General features: G+C 44.9%; 1 protein-coding gene across 3 annotated transcripts in view; it reads left to right on the plus strand.

Moving 5' to 3' along the window:
- Positions 1-24,978, plus strand: part of MOSPD1 (motile sperm domain containing 1) — a 49,431-nt gene extending 24,453 nt beyond the window's left edge. For all 3 annotated transcript variants that reach the window (XM_040405351.1, XM_040405352.1, XM_040405350.1), the window contains 5 exons: positions 10,465-10,719; positions 16,905-16,980; positions 20,147-20,370; positions 22,587-22,748; positions 24,451-24,978. In XM_040405351.1, coding sequence (XP_040261285.1) covers positions 10,566-10,719; positions 16,905-16,980; positions 20,147-20,370; positions 22,587-22,748; positions 24,451-24,482 — 648 coding nt within the window. In that variant the 5' untranslated portion in view covers positions 10,465-10,565 and the 3' untranslated portion in view covers positions 24,483-24,978. The remainder of the gene's footprint in view (positions 1-10,464; positions 10,720-16,904; positions 16,981-20,146; positions 20,371-22,586; positions 22,749-24,450) is intronic.
- The last annotated feature ends 743 nt before the right edge of the window (positions 24,979-25,721 follow it).

Raw genomic sequence — 25,721 nt, forward strand, 5'->3', positions numbered from 1 at the left:
CTCCACTTTCCTCCTATCCGACAGACCCAGGGTCTGGGGCAATTCATATTCTAACAAGTGGCGGAGATCTTTTGGCAGCACCGATTCAGGTATCCCTACCAATCTCAAGTTGCTTCCGCGAGACCTATTCTCCAGGTCGTCGACACGATCATTTAGCCGATTAGCCAACTGGAACAGATCATGAAGTTTGGTTGTGACTTCGGCAGAATATTCTTCCATGCACGCAACGTGCTGTTCCACTTCTAATAGCCTATGCTCATGTAGCTCAACCTCCTCCTGCAGCTTATTCAGCGCCGTTTGCACTGTCGATGACAAGGACTCAATAATGTCCGGAGCTAATTGTTTTGCCACCTCTATGGCAAGTTGTCGTATATCCACATTTCCCCAAAAAAATTTAAATAGGTCCACCTGCGAGTCCACTTGTCTGTTTTCTAGCGTTTCACTCTCCATGTGCTTTGGAGTGGAAGGTGGAGACGGCACCATCTTGAAGAGCGGAGGCCCTTTATGTCGGTAACTCAGCCCGAGGAGATAGATTTCTGCCCGCCCGAAGTAAATAACGCTCCATACACTCTCAGGAGTCGGTAGTCGTTGAAATAATCTCCCGTCAATACAGGAGGATGCAGCGGAGCGGGCTACAATGCGATGAGCGGCGAGGAGCTGGTGTCCCTGCGCCCTCACATACCAGCGCCGGAACCGGAAGCCTCTATATGGGCGCATTTTAAAGTCTAAAGCCTGCAGCTGCACTTGTCCTAGGTCCACATGACATCATACCTGTGAGGTGCCATAAGGATGTTGTATGAATGCAAATCACTAGTTGATCCACCAGAGCAGAGACAGTATGTTTTGCCATAGGGGCATGTACAGTCAGAGAGGATGCAGCCGTAGGTCTCTAACTATAAACACTGATATCTTGTTGAGGTAAGCTATTAAAACTGTTACACAATTTTTGCTTATATAACACTTCTGGTAAAGGTTATCAAGTCTGGCTGATTGCAATATAAAAGCAATCAGTCCACAGCTCCTCTACAGATACATACAGTTTTTAAAAGGGATGACCCAATAGGATTACTCCTGTCCATATGCTGTATCTGGGAATATGAATTACTGATTTCAAAGTTCCCCGTTTAGGAATACCCCTCGGTTAGCCAAAATCTCTCTGCTCCGGAGAATTCAATTTAACAATACATGGTCGACCATCTATTTCAATTAGCACCATGTAACACCACGTTTCTACTGTAGTGGCCACTTCATCTATAGTTTTTGCCATTTTTGCAGGTTTTTTACGTGCCCAGATGTTACTTTAATGGGGTTGTTGAACTTTAGGGGTCTTTCTGACTTTTTTCAGACTTACCTCTTCCCCGACGCAGGGTACTGTGCTAAATGGAGGTACCATATGATCGTTCACAGAGTGCCTATGGCTCCATAAGGCAGGACCATATGAACTCGGAGTGCTGCCATGTAGGCTCCAAACCTGTTGTATGAATAAGGCCTAAGGCTACGTCTACATGACGACATTTGTTGCGCGACAATAAGGCGCGAGACAGATAGGGCACAACTACACTGCAACATTTGTAGCGCAACATTTTGTTGCACTAATGTCGCGTGACAATTTTTATAATGGCAGTCTATGGTGTCGCACTGCAACATGCTGCGACGCAACAGTCGCAGAAAAATCCATCTCGAATGGATTTTCTGCGACTGTTGCGTCGCAGTCGCAGCATGTTGCATGTTGCAGTGCGACACCATAGACTGCCATTATAAAAATTGTCGCGCAACATTAGTGCAACAAAATGTCGCACGACAAATGTCGTCGTGTAGACGTAGCCTTAAAGGGAACCTGTGACCTCAAAAATGCATCTACACCGCTCAGCAGTACCTCATAGTAGCCCGCAGCCTGATAATAATCATATGCTTCATCCTGTTGTCTGATGCTGCGTAAGTTCAAAAAACACAGTTTTATTCTCTATCAGCGCTATAGTGCCGGCCAGCTTGAAGTCAAGGGGGCAGCGGCCTCCTTGCTTCAAGTCAAGGTAACCACGCCCCCTAACCGTCCCCTCTTGCCTGAGAGTGACAGCCTGCAGTGCGGCCGCGATTCCCTAAGTCTTGCGCATGCGCGGTGCGCTCTGTAGTTATGCGCTATCCATCTCCTGCTGCCGCTGTTAGCCTGGTTCCAGTGGAGCAATGCGCATGCGCGAGACTTAGGGAATCGCGGCCGCACTGCAGGCTGTCACTCTCAGGCAAGAGGGGACGGTTAGGGGGCGTGGTTACCTTGACTTGAAGCAAGAGGCCGATGTCCCCTTGACTTCAAGCTGGCCGGCACTATAGCGCTGATAGAGAATAAAACTGTGTTTTTTGAACTTACGCAGCATCAGACAACAGGATGAAACATATGACTATTAACAGGCTGCGGGCTAATATGAGGTCCTGCTGGCGGTTGTAAATGCATTTTTAAGGTGACAGGTTCTCTTTAAATAAATCTTTTTAAAGACTATAGATACCTTAGACATGGGGAAAAAAAATAATTTTACATATGTTAGGGATTAGCATGAGTTAAAGAAAATCAGTCCACTATCTTTGTTCCTTCATTTCAGACCTCCTGATATTGATTTTGTAACCAGCTTCTATATTGACAGTGTTCTCATATGGAAATCTCCCTCTAATATAGGCTGGATGTGAGGCCAGTGTGTCCAGGATGCTGCTGTCTTCACTAGCTCCCATTTATAAGCACAGCTTTATTCCAGGACTCCTTTCCCTTTTTGCAGCCAATAATGCTGAGAAGTGTGTGATTTCCCTTTTCCTGCAGAGCTGTTGATGCTCTGTTTTTCTGTACTCTTGTACACAGCCTTTGTGATTTCCCCCTTTGTGTGTGCTTTCCTCCCTATCTACAGCCTGTGTACACTGCCCTCCTTGAGTGCTCTCCCTCCTTTCCACAGTCTGATTTGATATGTACCACAACCTTTCCTTTCCTGCTGCAATCTCTAACGCTTTGTGAAGGGAAGGGGAGAGCAAAAAGAGCTGTCAAAAACAGAAGCAATACCCTGACAGATTTATTGTAGATTCAGTAGCACCAGCAGCAAAGTGAAGGAGTTATACACACTGTGCAGAATCAGAATGGTAGGAAATATTTAATAAAGACTATTTTGAAAGTTGCTTATTTTTACATTTAGGAAGCAAATTAACTACAAAAAATCCATGCTAAGGTGTCCTTATCCTTGGACAATTAAAGAGGTTGTCCAGGACTAGAAAAAGATGGCTGCTTTCTTCTAAAGACAGCCCACACATGTCTACAAGTTGTGTGTGGTATTACAGATCAGCCCCATTCACTTCAGTGGAGCAGAGCTGCAATATATACCAGACACAACCTGTGGACAGGTGTGGGGCTGTCTTTGGAAGAAATCAGCCATGTTTTTCTAATCCTGGACATCCCCTTTTAGGGTCCATTCACATGTCCGCAAAATGGGTCCGTTCCGCAATTTTGCATAACAGATGCGGACCTATTCATTTTCAGTGAGGCCGGAATGTGCAGTCCGCATCCGCATTTGCGGATCCGCACTTCCGTTCCATAAAAAAAATAGAACATGTCCTATTCTTGTCCGCAATTGTGGACAAGAAAAGGCATTTTCTATGAGAGTGCCGGCGATGTGCAGTCCGCAAAATGCGGAACGCACATTGCAGGTGTCCGTGTTTTGCAGATCCGCAAAACACATACAGACGTGTGAATGGACCCTTAATATAGCCTAATGTGACTGAGGAAGCTGTTGTTGCTATACAGGTTACGCAGGCAGCATAGGTCCTCCCCCGTGGGTGCATTGTTTACATCTGACAGACTCACGCAGCAAGAACTTTGTTTTTCCACTTCGTCATACTGGTTATTTATTGTGTTAGTACATAGCTAGTCATTAACATTATCGAGAGGACAAGTCAGAGCTGTTCTGCATGCATTTTATCAGTCTGGCGCACAGGGTTGTGACCAGACAGCCATATCATTTCTGAAACATGCAGTCACTGATTAAGTATACCCAATAAAGGGAACATGAAACATGAAATTAAACCTGTATCATACACATCATCTACAACCTATAGCAAACTTGAAATATACTTTCAATAGAAGACTCTTTTTTTTTTTTTAAGTGGATATTTATTATTGCTCCATACATACTAGATAATCTGCGTAATTTTTATCATATTGAGGTCATAAAGAAATCTAAAATGGACTTTGCTTATCTTGTTGGCCCTCTATATATTTTACATCATTAAATATACATTAGTGCACTCATTAGGGTACTTTCACACTAGCGTTTTTGTTTTTTTTATCAGTTTTATTCTAATGCATTCTGAATGGAGAGCATTCCGTTCAGGATGCATCAATTCAGAGTCCCTCTTACGTTTTTTGGCCAGAGAAAATACCGCAGCATGCTGCAGTTTTCTCTCCGGCCAAAAATCCTGAACACTTGCCGGAAGGCCGGCATTAATTTCCATTGAAATGCATTAATGCCGGATCCGGCCCCAAGTCTTCCGGCAAAATGGATTCGGTTTTGCGGTCTGCGCATGTGCAGACCTTTAAAAATTAGAAAAAAATAAATACCGGATCCATTTTTCCGGATGACAACCGGAAAGACGGATCCGGTATTGCAATGCATTTGTGAGACGGATCCGCATCCGGATCCATCTCACAAATGCATCCGTTTGCGTTCTCTTTCGGTGACATCATCGGCGCAGGCGCACTGAGGGAGTGCTGAGGAGGCGAGCGTCCTTCTCTCAGTGCGCCTGCACCGAATGAAGACAGGCGCGGGATTTGAAATGCTGACAGGGCCAGCCGGAGGAGGAGAGCGCTCGCTGGCCCTGTCAATCAACAGGAGGAGGGGGCGTTTTTTTTGCGTTTTGTGGTAAAAGATGAATTGCGTTATGGATTCCATTACCACGGACCATAACACAATTCTATGATGGAATGCTTTTAGAGGCATTCCGTTATTCATTCCGTCATAATAGAAGTCTATGGGCTGCAAAACGGATCCGTCCCATTTCAGTTATGCAGGAGAGGACTCCTGTGCATAACGGAAACTGGACGGATCCGTTTTGCAGGCCATAGACTTCTATTATGACAGAATGAATAACGGAATGCCTCTAAAAGCATTCCATCATAGAATTGTGTTATGGTCCGTGGTAATGGAATCCATAACGTAATTCATCTTTTACCACCAAATGAAGTGTGAACAAATTTCAAAATATGAAATTCGGATCATTAATACTTAATTCAGAGGGAGGTCCTTGAAGCCCCAAATAAATGATTTACCCTGCCGGGGTGAGCCATCTTGCCTCCAGCCGTTGAGCGCCAGCTCGGAGGCACCCCTGAAGACCCCCGCAACTTCTGCCACAACCAACCGCCAACCAGGGGAGTCCAGCCCCAACCGTGGAGCTCTACCATCATCCCCACCTGAGAGTATCTCCAACTTCAAGGACCTCCCACCTCCACAGCCATGACAAATTGACTCCCTACTACCACCCAACCCTACGAACCCAAACCATTGCTTACACGAGACACCACCCTCTTCAACGGTTGAACCAACTCCCCGTCATGTGCGCCTCCCCTAAAGGCCCGGCCCCCCGGTCCGGCTCTTCTGTTCAGGTGACAGGTTCCCTTTAAGAACTTCATCTCTTGTCAGGTGCCACTTAACTTTTCAGTGTTTTTTTTCTGTAACTTATATTTTATTGAGTTTTCAAAAGTGAGAAAAACATACACCTCTCCAGTAGTGTTACATACAAGTACAGTAATATCAAAGGGTCAATGGACAGAAATAACACAGACTCATATCTGGATAAGTAATACAGTCTTTGAAACCCGTTTGAAAAGGTTTAAAACTGATATTTAAGGAAAAAGAAAAAAAACAGCAAACAGATATAACATTGAAGTGCACCACTTTTCATCAGATTTGTCACAATTACAGGAGGCCAGATAGCCCATCACGCCCACATCATTTTTCTTTATTTCCAAATCCTAAAGAACACACTCAGTGCTGTCTAAATACACTCCATTTTTCCCATTGTGAGGCGAATGTGGATAATGTGTTTAATCTCCTAGCAATAAGCTCCTTAATAGGATAGTTATAATTGACCTTCCCTATAATTTCTCCCATGGCAGGTAAAGAGGTACTTTTCCAACATTTAGCCACCAAAGTTCTGGTGACGGTAAGGATGTGTGATATAATGGTCACATCTGGTTTTGGCAAGGGGTTCTAGACCAGGGGCGGATTGGGAACTTAGAGTGGCCCTGGAAAAAAAAATAAAAGTGGCCCCATGTTGTAGGTTGGTTCAAACTGACAGAAGACGGGCCAAAACAAGTAGGCGGGGACAACCGAAGTAGGCGCGGCCTGCAATACTGTAGTGCAGCGCAGAATACCGCCCCAGCAGAACCAAGTACCACAGGACAGCACAAGATACTGCTTCCCTCACCATAGTATTCAACTGTATCACCATCATGAGGACAGTAATACAGTTGAGTTCAGAAGGGCACCTGCAGCCGTTGAGCATCAGATCATTATGTACCTGGCCTGCGGCCATCAAGAGGGCTTGAGTGCCCCCCTGGGCATCGACCCACCGGGAAATTTCCCTGTAGGGTCTATGGCCAATCCGCCCCTGGTCTATACCCATAGACAGAAGAGCCACTTCAGGGCCCCATCGTATTAGTGTCTTAACTTTTCAGTGGTTTTAATGTAATTTCTGATTGATGTGTTTATATACATCTCCAAAGAAAAGGAAGCAGCGCTCAGTACCAGTCAAGTAAGGGGTGCCAGACAGTTTTCTCAATTTTAGACTGGCAACAGATGTCCAGGTTGTGGAGAACATATTCCAGACAAGTTTCCCTAACCAGCCATGGGTATAATGAACCAAACTCACTGCATCATCGATCCCTATATGACTTAAGAACGTGTCAACATGAAAATACAGTTCAGTCTTTAAGGCCTCATGCACACGACCGCTGTTGTGGTCCGCATCCGAGCCGCATTTTTTCGGCTCGGGTGTGGACCCATTCACTTCAATGGGGCCGCAAAAGATGCGGACAGCACTCCATGTGCTGTCCGCATCCGTTGCACCGTTCCGTGGCCCCGCAAAAAAAATATAGAATGTCCGATTCTTGTCCGTTTTGCGGACAAGAATAGGCATTTCTACAATGGGCCGCCCGTTCCATTCTGCAAATTGCGGAAGGCACACGGGCGGCTTCCGTTTTTTGCGGATTCGCGGTTTGTGTGCATGAGGCCTAAGCAGCATGGTCGTGTGCATGAGGCCTAAGAAGCATGTTATAGAGCAGGAGACCCTTATCAGATTGATATATAGTTTTGTGGGAAAAGATTCAGTGTAACATGACATTTCTTTCCAGGGCTTAGGAGTCAAGTAGGCGGTCTTATCAGTGATTGACAGCTGTCTCTTTAAGCAAATATATACAGGGAAGGCTGTCAATCATTGAGTAGGACAGCCCACTGGACTCCTAAACCCAGAATGTGCAGGAATTAAATTGAAAGAATTACAAATTATCTGGAATCTTTTTCCACAAACCTATATATTAGTGTGCTCAGCGCCTCCTGCTCTATTCCTTACCCACGGGATAGGCGATAACTATTAGAGACTACCTTTTCAGAGTACGAGGTCCCAATTTTCATGATCGGTGGGGGTCCAGTGGTCAGATCTCTGACGATCTAATATAGGGGATAGCTACTTAATCTCTTTATGTGACGGTGAGTTATTAGGAAAAGTTATGAACTGCTGGGCCTGTCTCTGAATTATTTTATCAAGTTCATATGAGGTTTCAGGATTATGTGAAATGCTTCTTTAAAAAGAGTTCATTCACAGGCGAGACTTCCCTGAAGCACACCGCAGAGTGCATATGACTAAAAGATCATCGGAGCAATTAAGCTCTATGGAGATAGAAGGATAAATGGGACATCTTGTAGCTCTGGCAAGAAGCAGTGTGCTTACCTGTTTGTCTGGCAGCACAATGAAAGCAGCAATCACTGCCAAGTGTGTACAATGCAGTGTTCACCTCATGTTACCGCTCGCTGCTGTGGTTACTGCCACAACATTTGCTTTAGTGCAAAAGTACATTACTTTCTAAAACACAATTTATTTATTATTAAGAAATATATATTAAAGCTGCAGATTGTGTTGCAAAAGGGCTTTTCCCCGCTCACACCACTTTTCCGAGTTGGTGGAAAAAAGGGGCGTGATGAGGACGGGCCGGTTTCCCCATGTCATTTATCATTTTCGACGCCAGTTTACGGTGTGAAAAATGGTCTTAAACTACGCCAGCAAGGGAGTGGCGTAGTTTAAATCATGGCACACGACCGGCAGCACCAATAGACAAAGTTATGTAGAGGCCTGCACCTCTACATAACTTTGTCGCATCCGCTGCCAGCGCATGGGGATTAAGACTGGCATATAAATCGCCGGTCTTAATAAATGACCCCCTCAGTCCATATAGTACATTTAATAGGGCTTGTATATCTGTTACAGACACATGCCTATTTTAAAGAGTAACTAAACTTCAACTTTTTTTTTTTTTTTAAATGTCCCAAAAGCCCAAAAAATTATTTTAGTAATTTACTTTATTAATTGATTTTGACTTTTTACTAAAGAAATTTCCCCCTAAAGCACTGATTCCAACTTTAAATTCACTGTTCTCCACATCGCTGACTTATCAGAGGTGTACGAACTCTGCATGGTATCAATGGGGCCACAGAGAACGGTGTACGGGCAGGAGTGCACATTGCTGCCCCTGCTTGTGCCCCCTGAGACTGGCTAAATGCTGGCATAGTACATCAGTACCCTGTAATAATGTGCTATGCCAGGGTTAGCTGAGTGCAGCGGGCTCCTGCCTGTGCCTGCTTCGCTAAGCTAAAAGTCCTGCATGTAAGCTTTTAGCTAAGATAAGCTTTGACAATCGCCTATTGTGACTGGTGGATCCTGTCTTATCTATACACAGAGGTGATATCATCACAGGCAGGATTAGAATAATATATAACTGCAGTAAAGTGATCTGTACAGACCAAGAAGTGGTGCATATTATTAGGCTTAGTGGCCAGTGCGGAAACTGCAGACGATTGTGTGAAATACAAACTGAAAAAGATCTTTTTTTTTTAGGCTACTAAAAATACGGATCCGTCACCATTGACTTACATTGTTTTCAGTTTTTATGACCGGAAACAAAACTTGCAGCGGTTTTGTGTCCGGTCACAAAACTGAATGCTGCCGGAACGGAAGACATCCTGATGTATCCTGAATGGATCTCTTTCCATTCAGAATGCATGGGGACAAAACGGAACCGTCAGAGGATCTCAATACTGGAAAAACACAACGCAAGTGTTAAAGTAGCCTTATTTGGTCAGTTATTTCCATCAGTTATTGTGAGCCAAAACCAGTAGTAAGGCCTACACAGAGATCAGGTATAATGGAAAGATTGCGCGATTTTGCAGGTTGGATGCGGACTCATTCACTTCAGTGGGGCCGCAAAAGATGCAGACAGCACACGTGCACATCCGTATGTCTGTTCCATGGACCTGCAAAAAAAATAGAACATGTCCTAATATTGCCCACATTATGGACAAGGATGGGTCTGTTCTAACAGGGGCCGGACGTTTTGTTCCGCAAAATGCACAACGAACATGGCCGATATTAGTGTTTTGCAGACTGTGAACAGGCTACGGTCGTGTGCATGAGCCCTTAATCATACAGTCAGTGTTTGGTCAGTGATTTCCATCAGTGATTTTGAGCCAAAACCAGGTGCGGCTCTAAACACAGAACAGGAGCAGATCTTTCCCTTATACCTTATTTCTATGTAGCCGCCACTCCTGGTTTTGGCTCAAAATCACTGATGGAAATCACTGACGTGTGAATAAGGTCTAAGGCAGGGACGGACTGGGAAGTTAGTGGCCCTGGGAAAAAAAATTGGCCCCATGTTGTAGGCGGATCAAAATTGAAAGGAGGGGCAACACAAGTAGGCAGGGACAATAGAAGTAAGCAAGGCCTGCAATACCGTAGTGCAGCACAAAATACTGAGGACAATGATACTGTTGATTAAGGGGGCACTGGGGCCCATTGTCCAGATGAATAAGTACCTGATTCTCCTACCAATAATTAATGCTGGGACCATCAGATCATTATGTAATTGGCTTAGAGGATGGCTCGGGCGGGCCACTGGCCATCGACTCACCGGGAAATTTCCCTGTGGGGTCTATGGCCAATCCGCCCCTGGTCAAAGCTAGGTGAGGTAGCAGAATAGAAACGGAGCTCACTTTTCATGCCTGTGCAGTTATAGAAGACGACTCCTAAATGGCAAAAGCTTCCTGATATTAGCTGCTGCACCAGTCCCATTATCTTCCCTGAGCAGAATGGAGCTGGGTTCATAGTTACTACAAGGACTGTCCTCGTGTAGGGAGCCAGAGTGCAGTATTAATGCTCCTCTTCCTCCTGCAGATCTGACAGCATGCACTAGAGGTCTTCCAAGCACCAAGAAAACAAGACTTGAAAGTCCTGGAGACAAAAGGAGCTGGGGTGGAAATACAGATCCTGTGCCAATGCAGCAACACAAACGGCAGCCAGAGTTAGTGGAAGGAAACCTTCCCGTGTTTGTCTTTCCAACTGAACTTATATTTTATGCTGATGATCAGTCAACTCACAAGCAGGTGTTAACTTTGTATAACCCCTATGAATTTGCCTTAAAGTTTAAAGGTAAGTTTAACAATACAGGTTTATAAATCTTGGTAAAGAGTTAAATTGAGTCTAACCTTTTGAAGAATTTTATTCAAAAAAACTAATTCTAAGCACCATAAAATTCACTTTTGTAATATGCTTAATTTTTTTTCTTCACATTTTGCTTACAAAATAGGCACCTGGAGTTCAGGTGTCTATAGTGCTATGAAATCTGTACTCTCGTATACTGCTGACATGTCAGTAGTGTATTGGTGGGGCCACAGTGAGCGCTGTACTGGCAGGAGGACACATTACTGCTCTTGTCTGTGCCAGCTCCGCTCAAGCCTGGCATTACACATCCAAGGAGGAGCACTGGGACATTATGGAAGGTCTGATAAAATTAGGGGCCTGATGAACATTGGAGGGCTCTGAACTGAGGTCTGATGAAGATTGGGGGTCTGATCTGAGGTCTGATGAAAAAATATTTTTTCTGATTTTCCTCCAAGGTGCGTCTTATAAAGCAAAAATATGGTATATTACAAAAAATTATTGTATGGCCCTTAGAAGAAGTGATATATTAATCTTCACACTTGGTTACTTTAATATTATATTTTCACCAGCTTGAAGTGAAAAAAGATTATGATCAACAAATATTGCTATAAAATATAGAAGGTCATTTATGAGCAGATACAAACATAAAAGTGGCGTATATCTGGCGCAGATTCTGTTGCAGAATCTGCAACTTCTTTCCCGCTCACACTAGGTATAAACAAGTGGAAGGGGACGGGTCGGCAGGCCCATCTCATTCATCATTTTCTACACCTGGTTTAGAAGGCTTCTTACATTTAGAAGTGATACTGGATGCGCTGAAGTTATGTAGAGGCCGGCACCAGCTATAGGTCTTAATAAATGTGCCCCATAGTGTTTGCCAGGGTTACTGATTTTACGTGCAAATTAATAAGGAAATTCATGTATACAGAATGACAAGTCAGTGGGGCCACCTCCCAAGTACATTGTGCTCCCTGTGAACTTGCCTGAAGCCCCAGGAAATGATTTTTCATCATGTAGGTCAGAATATCCCTTAAATCTACCAAGAACAAGACAGTACATATAAGAGACACACCTCAACACATACAGATCTAGTAATTAATTAAACAGATGACGTGGACATAAAGGAATAACAGAAAACCCTCCAAAATAGAATCCTAAGAAAAGATGCTCCACAATTGTAATTTAATGTGGAATTACATTTCCTAAAACGGACATTTCAGGAGTGGCAACGCGTCCTCTTTAAGAACACTCCTCAATCATCTCTCCACCATAGAGCCTTGCATCACCATCCCGTTTATTGACAACCTGTTGAGGAGCATTTGAGTTTAAAAGTTGTCGACTGATTAACTAGGAACAGAAACACGCTTCAAGACTGGAGACAACCAGACATGATAAAGTGGGGCTGAGGCAAGTGTTGCCAGGGAATTATCAAGTACTGGCACGGCAGTTATATCAGCATTCAAGGCCATGTGGCAACTGACCCATGAAATGTATTTATATTATATTTTGTAATTTACGGTTTTACCATATAAAGGTCTATCTTTTCCAGCTTGGACCTAATTAATTGAATATATATTTGCTAACAGCTTAGAATGTTATAAAATAAGTCATACCCACCTCACCAAACCCCTGCGCTCCTGGTAATATATATTTATATATATTTTTTATGATTGAAATCTATATTAACCCTGGCCCGCCTGACCACCTCCTGCTGGCTGCCGCATCCATGGCTCAAGTGATGTCCAGGTTTACAGAAATAGCTGTCTGAGATGAAGATGAGAATAACCTCTAAAGAGCGGTGCATAACCATGGTTTGCGGCCCCCGTCCTGCTGGACAGAAACACAGCTGATTGTGCAATTATCTGTGGACTGTGCTGGGTTAAAGGTCCTGCTCGTAAAGTCTAGCAGGAGCAGGTCAGGTCCCTCTCTTTCAGTGACCGCAGGGGACCAAGGAGAAGACAGAAGCAGTTTATTACCGCTTCTGCCCTCTCCTCAGATAGGTGTATAGCATTCAATGAGCGCTATGCCGCTTCCTCTATTGGACCTGTGTTAGACGCCTCTCTCCCCTGTGGGCACGGACGCTGCGCAGCTCACCCTGCCTACCGCTGTCCCAATGTCCTGCTGGCAGCACTCCCAGCCGCCAGCATCTTTGATAGTGTGTTAAGGCTGCGGCCTGAACATCTTCTGTTAGGCCTCCTGGCCTGTATCATAGTGCACGCAAATGTCCAAATTTTTCCCCAGCCAATGGCTGGATGTCCCTGGGTATTTAAGCCTACTTTCACATATGCATTTTGCATTCCGGGTCTGAGATCCAGCACAACCTGGCAAATATGCCAAGGAGCTGTTGGACAAATACCGCTGCACGCACATCCAGCACGCATCCGTGTGCATGAGCCCTTATAGTGGAAATAGTGCAAAATAAGAATAAAAAAGTGGGCATGTCCCCCAGAGGATTTTCAGTGACCTCTGGTGGAACATATTATATGTCGGAAAAATATATTAAAAAGATAAGTAAAGTAAAAACGAAATGGTAAAAATAATATAATAGCATAATAATAACATTCACTTGAATCGGGCTGAGCTGCGCCCAGGCCATGGGACTGATGAACATGACGTCACATGGCCTAGGAGGAGGCTTAAGCTGTCTTAGGGTACTTTCACACTAGCGTTTTTCTTTTCCCGCATAGAGTTCCGTCACAGGGGCTCTATACCGGAAAATAACTGATCAGTTTTATCCTCATGCATTCTGAATGGAGAGTAATCCGTTCAGGATGCATCAGGATGTCTTCAGTTCAGTCATTTTGACTGATCAGGCAAAAGAGAAAACAGCAGCATGCTACGGTTTTATCTCCGGCGAAAAAAAAAAAAGACTTGCCTGAATGCCGGATCCGTCATTTTTTCCCATAGGAATGTATTAGTGCTGGATCCGGCATTCAAAATACCGGAATGCTGGATCCACCCTTCCGGTCTGCACATGCGCAGACCGAAAAAAAGTAACTAAAAATTGCTAAGTAACCATGGCAACAAGGACTGCAGTAGTGGCCAGGTTGCCATGGTTACCGATCGGAGCCCCAGCGATTAAGCTGGGACTCCGATCGGAACTCTCCGCTGCCACTAATGATGGGGGGGGGGAGGGAGGGGGGGCCCACTTTGCGGCACCTGAGGGGTTAATTGTGCGGATCACAGCCCCCTGTAAGATCGGGTGCTGCCAGGCAGCAGGGGGCTTGTACACAGTTCTTAGTATATTCTAACTTGAAGCGTCCCCATCACTATAGGAACGCCTCTGTGTTAGAATATACTGTCGGATCTGAGTTTTCACAAAGTGAAAACTCAGCTCTGAAAAAGCTTTTATGCAGACGGATCTGCGATCCGTCTGTGTGAAAGTAGCCCACGGCCACGAATCACGGACGCGGATGGCAATCTTGCGTGCATCCGTGTTTTTTCACGGACCCACTGACTTGAATGGGTCCGTGACCGTTATCCGTCCAAAAAATAGGACAGGTCATATTTTTTTGACAGACAGGAAACACGGATCACGGCCGCGGATGAACAACGGTGCGTCTTCCGAGTTTTCAACGGACCCATTGAAAGTCAATGGGTCCGCAGAAAATCACGGAAAACGGAACAACGGCCACGGATGCACACAACGGTCGTGTGCATGAGGCCTTAGGGTGCATTCACACGACCGTACTTTTGGCTCCGCATTGGACCTATTCATTTCGGACCTATTCATTTCAAAGGGGCCGCAAAAGATGCGGACAGCACACAATGTGCTGTCCGCATCCGTAGATCCGTTCCACGGCCCCGCCAAAAAAGATAGAGCATTTCCTATCCTTGTCCGCAATCGCGGCCAAAAATAGGCATTTCTATAATAGGGCCGGCTACATTCACACGGCCGGTATCAGTGTTTTGCTGATCTGCAATTTGCGGACCGCAAAACACATACGGAATGTGAATGTCAATGTGAATGTAGCCTTAATATACATTGGTGTGAGTTTAGGCATAGCCCTCCATAAATGTATGCCACACAGATAGTTACTGGCCTCAGTGGTACATGGCACAAGACCACTGAGGCCAGTGGTTGGCTGCAGCAGTCACAAGCCTTATACACCTATGTCACCACTGCAGCCTGTAAACAGAAACCAGAGGTGAGGACCAGAAATGCAGCGCTGGATACTGCAGCGAATTAAGTGGTGAATACGGTATATGTTGTTTTAATATTTTATCACATTTCACGGCATCTTAAAACTCAGACAACCACTGGTTAGAGTTTAGAAAATGTTAATAATAAATTATACCTAATAACCACCAGAGGGCGTGTGTCCACAATTATAAATAGAATTGTAGATTAAGGCCTCCTGCACACGACCGTATGGTTTTGCGGTCCATTTTAAACGGATACATTTTTCCGTTTTTTTGTTTCAGTAGTGTTTCCGTTCCGCTTCCGTTCCATTTTGCCGTTCCGTTTGTGATCCATTTTTTTGCGGATCGTAAACGGAAGCATACAATAATGTTTAAACAGTAAGTACATAAAAAAATTGGGCTGGGCATAACATTTTCAATAGATGGTTCCTCAAAAACAGAACGGATACGGAAGACATACGGATGCATTCAGTTTTTTTTGCGGAACCATTGACTTGAATGGAGCCACGGAACGTGATTTGCGGGCAATAATAGGACATGATCTATCTTTGAACGGAACGGAAATACGGAAACGGAATGCATACGGAGTACATTCCGTTTTTTTTGTGGAACCATTGAAATGAATGGTTCCGCATACGGACCGCACATGGAACCGGCAAAAACGGAATGGAAACGTAAAGAAATAAAAATAAAATGTTTGTGTGCTGGAGGCCTGATGGTTTTTATAGCATATAAAATGTAAAAAAACAAAAAACAAAAACAAACTTAAATGGCCTAAATAGAAAACCTGCAAACCTTTTCCGATGAGTGTGATGGTTTTTTGGTGCATTTTTTTAGACAAAGTATACCAGCTCCAGATATTACATGAAATTCTTGAACAAACATTTCGGTTTTTTGTTTTTTGTAATGGCGTTTTTTAAAACTTGAGGTGTTTTGATGCAACATGCTCTGAGTGTGGCAATTTTTCATCATTTTCTGGTGTTTTTGTCTCATAGACATCAATTTTTTTGACCTTTTGTGGAAAAAAAAAGAGTGGCAGTGCATGTTGAAACTGGCATAAATTAAGATAAATTTGTTGGGGTGGCTGGTCACGCCCCTTCCTGAAGTTGCCACACCCCCTTTAAGGAAAGTGTCGTAAAAGCCTAGAGATGCGATCATTTTAAAAAAAGCTGCGGTTAAAAAGGCGAAAACACATAGTTTGTGACTTTTTAAAGCTACTTTTCAGCGGACCTACTTCAAAATCAGAACATAAATGCTTAAAAAAAACGAAAAAAAAAAAACCCTCAGGCCTCTTGCACACGAACGTTGTGTGCCCGTGGCCGTATTGCGGCCCGCATATGGCACCGGCCCGTGTGCACTCTGCATCACGGATGCGGACCCATACACTTGAATGGGTCAGCAATCACGGAGATGCGGAACGGAAGCACGGGTGCTCCGTAGTGCTTCCGTGGTGTTTCTGTCCGCGCCTCCGCAAAAAAATAGAACTTGTTCTGTTTTTCTGAGGTGCGGACAGATCATGAACCCATTCAAGTTGAATGGGTCTCGATCCGCCCCAGCCGCCGCACGGACGTTGCCCATACATTGGGGACTGCAAATTGCGGTCCCAAATGCACAATGTTCGTGTGCAAGAGGCCTCACAGTGTAATAAACAGTGTGGCAACACCCTAAGGGTCCATTCAGACGTCCGTAGGTATTTTGCGGTCCGCAAATTGCGGATTCGCAAAACACAGATATCAGCAATGTGCATTCCGCATTTCACGGACCGCACATCGCCAGCACTATAATAGAAAATGCCTTTTCTTGCCTGCAGTTGTGGACAAGAATAGGACATGTTTTTTTTTTCCCAGGAACGAAATTGCATCCGTTCCGGCCCCATTAAAAATGAATGGGTCCACACCCATTCCGCAAAATTGCGGAACGGATCCGGACCCAAGTTGCGGACGTGTGAATGGACCCTAAATCAGTTATTGTCAAAGATTGCTAATAAAATGCAAGCCTTTGCTCACCCACATGCCCTTCTTTCTTTGCAGTCCTGTGTACATCCCCAAACAAGTATGCTGTTGTTGATGCTGCTGGTGCCGTGAAACCTCAGTGCTGTGTTGATATGTGAGTATATTACAGCCGTTTAATTTATTCTCTTCTCTGTCATTACAGATTCAGTCTCCTGAATATAATCAGATTAACATAAAATATGGCTTAAAGGGATTGTACCATCTCAGACATTGGGGGCATATAGCTAGGACGTCCTCCATTCGTTCCTATGGGAGCGCCGAAAATAGCTGAGCGGGGTGCTTGGCTATTTTCAGAAGTCCCATTGAAATGAATGGGAGGCGCAAGCACGGCCACCACTCCATTCATTGTTATAGGAGCTACAAAAATAGCCAAGTGCTGGCTTGGCTATTTCCGTCATCCTCATAGAAGTGGAAGGAGCGGTGGTCGCCCTTGCGCAGTGCGCCTCCCATTCTTTTCAATGGGACTTTTTGGCACTCCCATAGGAATTAATGAAGGGCGGCCATGCCGGCTCGTTCTAAGTATAGGTGTGGGACCTGCACCTATCAGACATTGGGGGCATATCCTAGCGATATGCCCCTAATGTCTGAGATGGTAAAACCCCTTTAAACTTATAGACTAAGCGAATATTGGACCGAATGCCTCGGTCAGATCTGTATAATATGGCGTTGTCTACTCACTTACAGACCACATAGAGGCGTGGTACTTTGTAGTGAACGATTTACAAGTGAAAGTACGAACGAACATTGCTCTGTGTAATAAGCATATTTTTGGCGAGGCTGTCTGTACCAAAATTCCACTTAAAAAGCTGCCGTGTGAACCTCCCCTTAGGCTGGGTTCACACGGGCGTTGCGGGAAAATGTGCGGGTGCGTTGCGGGAACACCCGCGATTTTTCTGCACGAGTGCAAAACATTGTAATGCGTTTTGCACTCGCTTGAGAAAAATCGTGCATGTTTGGTACCCAAACCCGAACTTCTTCACAGAAGTTCGGGCTTGGGATCGGTGTACTGTAGATTGTATTATTTCCCCTTATAACATAGTTATAAGGGAAAATAATAGCATTCTGAATACAGAATGCATAGTAAAATAGCGCTGGAGGGGTAAAAAAATAAAATAAAAAATTAACTCACCTTAGTCCACTTGATCGCGTAGCCCGGCATCTCCTTCTGTCTCCTTTGCTGAACAGGACCTGTGGTGAGCATTAATTACAGGTAAAGGACCTGTGGTGACGTCACTCCGGTCATCACATGATCCATCACATGATCTTTTACCATGGTGATGGATCATGTGATGACCGGAGTGACGTCACCAAGGGTCCTTTACGTGTAATTAATGCTCACCACAGGTCCTGTTCAGCAAAGGAGACAGAAGGAGATGCCGGGCCGCGATCAAGTGGACTAAGGTGAGTTAATTTTTTATTTTTTTTATTTTTAACCCCTCCAGCACTGTTTTACTATGCATTCTGTATTCAGAATGCTATTATTTTCCCTTATAACCATGTTATAAGGGAAAATAATAATGGTCGGGTCTCCATCCCGATCGTCTCCTAGCAACCGTGCGTGATTTTCACGCAGCCCCATTCACTTCTATGGGGCCTGCGTTGCGTGAAAAACACTGAATATAGAGCATGCTGCGATTTTCACGCAACGCACAAGTGATGCGTGAAAATCACCGCTCATGTGAACAGCCCCATAGAAATGAATGGGTCGGTATTCAGTGCGGGTGCAATGCGTTCACCTCACGTATCGTATCCGCGCGGAATACTCGCCCGTGTGAAAAGGGCCTTACAGTAAAACTTACCATACACATCGGACTCTTGTGTGGCCGACAGCTATCTTTTCCGACCCCTCGGCCGAGCTTGCATGTGTTCTGAGTCGGGAGAAAGGAGAAAGACACTGTCAGACATACCTGGCAGCAACTAATCTCCCCAAGATTAAAAGGATTGGGCATGTTAAAGTCCAACTGCCTGATCTTTATTTCCTCTAATATCTGCTGTCTGGGCAGCCCCAATGCACATTAGATGGCTGGCTGGTCTCCCTCTCTCTGGGCAGTTCTGCCTGAGTAGTTTGTGACTGACAGGTTACTAGTATGGGTTTGCCTGACAGTTGCACTAAAAAGTCCTTGGTTTTTGGGCGTTATATCCCTAGCAACTTATCTGTCTGACACAATTTAGCTTTCCTCGCTCAGAGCTGACAGGAGAGTAGGCAGTGGCATGTCACGTTATAGGCCATCTCTATCGGCATTTAGATTTTGCTAAACTCAGACTAATGGAAAACCTTTTTAAAGGGACTCTGTCAGCAACCAGTACCATTTGGATGGCAGTGTAGCTCTCTTAAAGTCATTTACGAATATACCTTTAAGTGCTGAAAAGAGCCCAAGGGGCTGTACCCAACCTCCCAGCCTCGGCAACGTCATCATGAGGCCGCTGGAAATCTTTTACAGGTGCACACTTCTTTATGTGTGCTCCTTCTCTGTCTCGTCCCTGCTGCGGGCAGCGGCTTCAATAACTGGACTGCGCATGCGCCAGAATGCCATGAACTGCTGGAGCATGCGCAGTTCAGTTATTGAAGCTGTTGATCGCAGCAGGTAACACACGACCTGTGCAAGATTTCTATAGTCTTCATGATGACGTCGCCAAGGTGGAGAGAAGGAGAGGAGCGGGGCTCCGTTCCGATGGGTGCGGCTGGGCTACAGCACCCATAAGTACAGCCCAACTCTTTTCAGTTTATTTGCATTATTATAACAACGTGTGTTTTTTTTGGGGGGGGGGGGCTAGAAAAGATAAATTAGCACAGGGATCAGCAACCTCCAGCACCCCAGCTGTGGTGAACTACAACTCCCAGCATGCACAATTGCTTGTCTGTTCTTAGATCTCCCATAGAAGTGAATAGGGCATGCTGGGAGTTGTAGTTTCACAACAGCTGGAGTGCCGGAAGTTGCTGATCCCTGGATTAGCACATATATTCGTAAATGACTATACCTCTGAGAAAGCTACACTGCAGTCCAAACGGTTACAAACGGTCCCGGTTGGTGACCGACTCCCATAGATCAGCAGTCATTAGCAGTAATGTGCCCTGTATCTCCGCAGTTCCTGTAATCAAGAACAATCTGATAAATGTCAGTAATTGTGTTTGGTGAGGTCACTCTTGATGGTCAGATACATCTGAGGAAAAGACACACACGGCAGTACTTCAATCAATGCATTGATATACATTATATATTGTCGTAACATTATTGATTGTGTATTCTTGTGTACTCCAGTGTTATCCGACACAAAGATGTCCGAGCCAGTCACTTTGGCGTTATTGACAAATTTCGCCTTCAAGTGTCCGAACAAAGCCAGAGAAAAGCGCTGGGACGCAAAGAGGTAATAGCAACGCTTCTTCCGTCAGCTAAGGAGCAACAGCACAAAGAGGAAGAAGAGAAGAGGATCAAGGAGCATTTAGCAGAAAGTGTCTTCTTTGAGCACACACCATGCCAACCGGGTAAGTGAAATTATACTCGATATTAAATGAATACGTAAGGCCTCCTGCACCGTAACCGTTATGCGGTCTGCAAATCGCAGATCCGCAAAATATGGTTGCGGTCCGTGAGCATCCCGGGACCTACTGTACAAAAGCCTATACTTGTCTGCAAAACTGACAGGAATACGACAAGTTCTATCATTTGCAGCCAGGCCATACAGATGCGGACTGCACACGGATGACATCTGTGTGCTGTGTTTTTTTGTGCGGACCCATAGAAATGAAGAGGTCCTTGTGCAGACACTGACCAAAAATATGGTTGTGTGCATGAGGCCCAATTCAACAACAGTCACATCACACTGACCCCTGAAATATAGTAGCTCTATTGGCAACAATGCAGTTCGGCACCATGTCTCCACAGATCTGTAGGCTCTGTTCATATATGTGTTTCAGATGCTGTTATATTTAACAGTAGTGCAGCGAGCATCATTATTTTTTCCTGCCAAATTTCAGACACTTTAGTGGAATCAGACAGCCCCATTTTATAAGTCATTGGGGGTCATTTACAAAGGCTGGCGTTTTATGCCGGTGTTTGATTCCCCCCTGAGCTGCCAGAGGATGCACCTGATTTATGACAAGGTGTAAAAACTATTGCAGCCGCTGACTGGAGTAGTGTTTCACCAACATCTACACCTGTTTCCAGGAGTAAACGTTAGTAAATTTGTCCTCGCTCTTGCATGGCCCCCATCACTCCCAAGTTGCGAGGACAACGCAAAAACACCCATGTGACAAAATATTGTTGCAAAAAGGGGTCTTACAACTTATTTTTACACCAGAAACTAGTGAAAAATGTTAGTAAATGACCCCCTTTGAAATCTGTCATGTAACTAATCTGGTGGAGCAGTATGTAGCTTATGCAGTGTATCAAAGCCATAACACAAATGTGAACATAGACTTACTCATACATGTAAAGTACCGTATTTTTCGCCCTATAAGATGCACCGGCCCATAAGACGCATCTAAGTTTTTGAGGAGAAAAAATATATTTTTAACCAAAAGGTGTGCTTTTGGTGGGTTTCAACTAATGGCGGTCTGTGCATGACACTATTATGGGGGATTTGTGGGTGGCACTGTTATGTGGGGGATCTGTGAATCGCACTGTTATGGGGGGGATATGTGGATAGCATTATGATGGTGGGGGGTCTGTGGATGGCATTATGATGGTGGGGGGGGATCTGTGGATGGCATTATGATGGTGGGGGGGATCTGTGGATGGCATTATGATGGTGGGGGGGGATCTGTGGATGGCATTATGATGGTGGGGGGGATCTGTGGATGGCATTATGATGGTGGGGATCTGTGGATGGCATTGTTATGGGGTAGTGGATCTGTGGATGACACTTCTATATGTGTCATCCACAGAGCCCCCCCATAACAGTCCCATCCACAAATCCCCCCATCATAATGCCATCCACAGACCCCCCCTTCCCCCATCATTATCCCATCCACAGATCCCTAAGGAGGGTCTGTAGTAGGCGGGGAGAGCGGCGGGGCCGTGCAGGCACTGTACTCTGGCCCCGCCGCTCAGTATGTACTGTATACGTAGTGTTAATCATCATATCTAAACTGCGCATACTTTATGAATGAAGTAGGCGGAGCAGGCACATGACCTCATTGAGTTACGGCCGCCTGCAGCCCGGCCTGCCTGCTAGCTGCTAGTGCTTACTACAGGAGCGTGACGTGTACCGGTAAGTACGGTACACATGGGGAGCAGGGGGAGCGCAGTTTAGATATGATGATTAACACTACGTATACAGTACATGCTGAGCAGCGGGCCAGAGTACAGTGCCTGCACGGCCCCTCCTCCCTCTTCACTAATACATCGCAGACTGCGATGTAAATTGCCACCACTTTTGGGGGGGGGGGGGGGAGTGCATCTTATGGGGCGAAAAATACGGTATACCTCTACTGTGAGGGGATGACAGGTACACGTCCTGTTGCTTTGTGAGCCTTTGTTAGATGGAGTATTGCTGAAATTTTGACCTTGGTTGTGTGATGCTTTGTTTGTTTTTAACTTATGTTTAATGGTTCCTAACAGCTTCATAGCTACAAATCTGTGATAGATGCCCTTTAAAAAGTCATTTGCTAGCCTATCATTCATGTGGCGAAATCCGGATGAAAACTTGCATTCGAACAGCGCATGAATAATTATTATTCATTTTTACTTATTCTTTCAGATATCAGAAATTCTTCCTCAGGACCCAGCTTGCTGATGGTCCTCCTTGGCATGGTTTGCATTGCAGCACTGATGATGCCCACTTTGGGTGAAATGGACTCTGTGGTGCCTCTCTACCTCCACTTAAGTGTGAATCAGAAACTAGTAGCTGCCTATGTTTTAGGTAAGAATATTATGCTAAACGCTTCATCTTGCCCACAGTGGAGCCACATTAAAGGGGTTGTCCTATCATAAGAACTTGTCCCCTATCCACAGGATAGGTGATTATCTGATTGGTGGGGGTCCGACTGCTGATCACAAGAATGAGGCACCAGGGTCCCCAGAGTGCAGGGAACGGAGGTATGCATGCTCTATTAAACTGTATGGAACTGCCGCGGAGAACCCAAGTACAGCGCTCGGCTAACTCCAGCAGTCCCAAAGAGTTGAATAGTGGCAGCATGCATGTGTGACCACCAGTCTGCTCGCGCCAGCGTTTTATTTTAGCGGAGATCAGTGCTTTTTATGGTTACTTAGGAGTTTTAGTTGGTATTCCGTCTAAATGTATGTATAGTAATTATTAGCTACTAATGTTTTTATAACTAAGGGTGTTTTTGAAGGGGTTCTTTAAATGTAACTCCTCCTAACCCCTATATAATTATGTATTTCTGCTTACACGTCTGTTGATCCTACATGGCACAGACACTAAGCAGCACTCTTTGTTCCAGCTTTCATGCTAATGGCTACATCCACATTATGAGGCAAGTCTTACACAGGGCCGTACACAGCCATGTATATTAGTGAAGCATTTTGAAATGGTATGATTCATTACATGAGGGCAGCTACACGCCCTTGGTGCTTTGTTAGGGAGAACAAGCACACAAATCAGTTTCTTCCAGGTCGTTTCCATTTATCCTCAGCAAAATCTAGGGATCATAATCTAAAGATGGCAACAAGCCTTTGAAGTCTCGATGTGAAGAAAGACAAGGAAGAATTTCACATGATATGCAATATTGTTCATAAATTAAAGGGGTTGTCCATCGGCACCTGTGGAGAAATCCATACTCTTCTAGTCCCTGCTGTTCAGTTCCGGCTGCTGGACTGTCTTCAGTAGACTTCCGCTCCTTGTCAACTTCCTGCATGGACGGTATCACGTGCGCTCCTGCAGCCAATAACTGGTCCCAGTGGCGACATGTCCCCAAGCGGCACGTGGCCAAGCAGTGTGTAGCCACTTCTGAGGCCAGTCATTGGCTGCAGTGGTGTACGTGACCCCGTCTGTGCAGGAAGTTGACTGGAAGACCAGTAAAAGGGAATCTGTCAAAAGTGACTATTTTCATAGAGACATAGAGCCTGGTTAAAATGCTGTTTTTGTCTTGTTGAGCCGAGGCTCCGTTCCCGAGTTATGATACTTTTTTCGTAATATGCATATTAGGCCTTTGGTGCAATGAGGGTGTAACCTTTGCTCCTGTTGCACACAAGCTCCACTTTCTGTTGCCAGCTTCTCCCTGGCTGCTCTGCCACAGCCTGGCCCTGTCAATGAAAGCAGACAGAAAGGAGCAGAGCTTGGGTGCAACAGGAGCAATGATGACACCCTCATTGCACCAAAGGCCTAATTTGCATATTAAGAAAAAAATTGCATAACTCAGTAATGGAGCCTAGGATAGACAAAAACAACAAAAACAGGGTTTTAATCAGGTAAACTATGCAGATAGTTGGATAGGGAGGTCGCTGGACAGGGAGGTCGCTGGTGACAGATTCCCTATAAATGCTGTAACATACCGTATTTAAATCCTGTTTTCACAAATATAACATAGTATCCTTCCCCTGTTATCTGTGACAGTTACATGTGCGTCATTGACACTACCTATCCTCTCCTGTGTGTTTTGTAGGTCTTATAACAATGGTTGTTCTGCGGACATGAAGGTTTTAGTTCACCTGGACTATGGCAGTGTTTGTTCACTTCATCACATGGACTGCGTCTGGCTGTTCCTCCGGCAGCACTATCCCTCCATACAGACCTAGCAGTGGTTTTAAGGAAAAATGCCAGAAACGTAATCTATTTTAACTGTGTATTACTGTAACTGAATGGCTGATAACATATTACCGGTGAATTTGTTACAGACAACCAAGATTCTTTGTTAAATGAGGTCTGTGAAGAAATCGGAAGAATCTGCATTTTATATGTATGCCTCTACAATACTTTTCTTGTAATATGGACGGTCATTTTCTACATTTTGTTTGTGTTTCATTTTTCAGTAATAATAAAAATGGAAATAACATGAGATTTAATCCAGCCAACATGTAACACGTCATGATTCATATGTTCAGTCATTGTAATGTGTATAGGGATTATTGCTCCTGGTAATCTTGTATTGGAAAAATAGACACTTAAAGGGGTATTTCCCATAACAGACAATAGGGGCATATCCTAGCGATATGCTCCCATTGTCTGATAGGTGCAGGTCCCACCTCTGGGACCCGCACCTACGCCGAGAATGGAGCAGGGAGAGTGGTGGCTGGAGGAATCTGGGTTTCCCGGGGTCCAGCCTCTGCCGCGTTTGCGCGGCCACTGCTCCCATTCATCTCTATGGGGCCGACGGAAATTGGCTCGGCTATTTACGTTGTCCCCATAGAAATGAATAGAGGGAGGCTGCTCATGCACAGTGCACCCTCCACCACTTTCCCCACTCCGTTCTTGGTGTAGGAGTGGGTCCCAGAGGTGGGATCGGCACCTATCAGACAATAGAGGCATATCCTAGCGATATGCCCCCATTGTCTTTGATGGGAATATCCCTTTAAAGGGTTTTTCTCATGAAATGAAGATAGACAATGAATAGTACATTTCAAATGAAGTATTATCCCAATATAATGCAATAAAATTGTTAATTTTGTACATTACATTTTCCTCTCTGGTAGCGCCCACTGTTTCTTCTGTGGCCGAAACTCTGATCCTTCTCCTGTATTCGGTGGTGGACGGGCATGCCCAGTAGCTTCCCTGCTGTCTTCCTCCTTCTCGCTACTGGTGTAGTGATCACATAGTGATATGGGTGAAGCCACCCATACACATTTCATTCATTTGTCCCTACTTCTAAGGTCTCATGTACAGAGTCGTATTCGATTTTCAGTCCACGAAAATGAATATCTTCTGCTTGCATTCTGT

The sequence above is a fragment of the Bufo bufo genome, chromosome 8, assembly GCF_905171765.1.
Source record: "Bufo bufo chromosome 8, aBufBuf1.1, whole genome shotgun sequence".
Classification (NCBI taxonomy): Eukaryota; Metazoa; Chordata; class Amphibia; order Anura; family Bufonidae; genus Bufo; species Bufo bufo.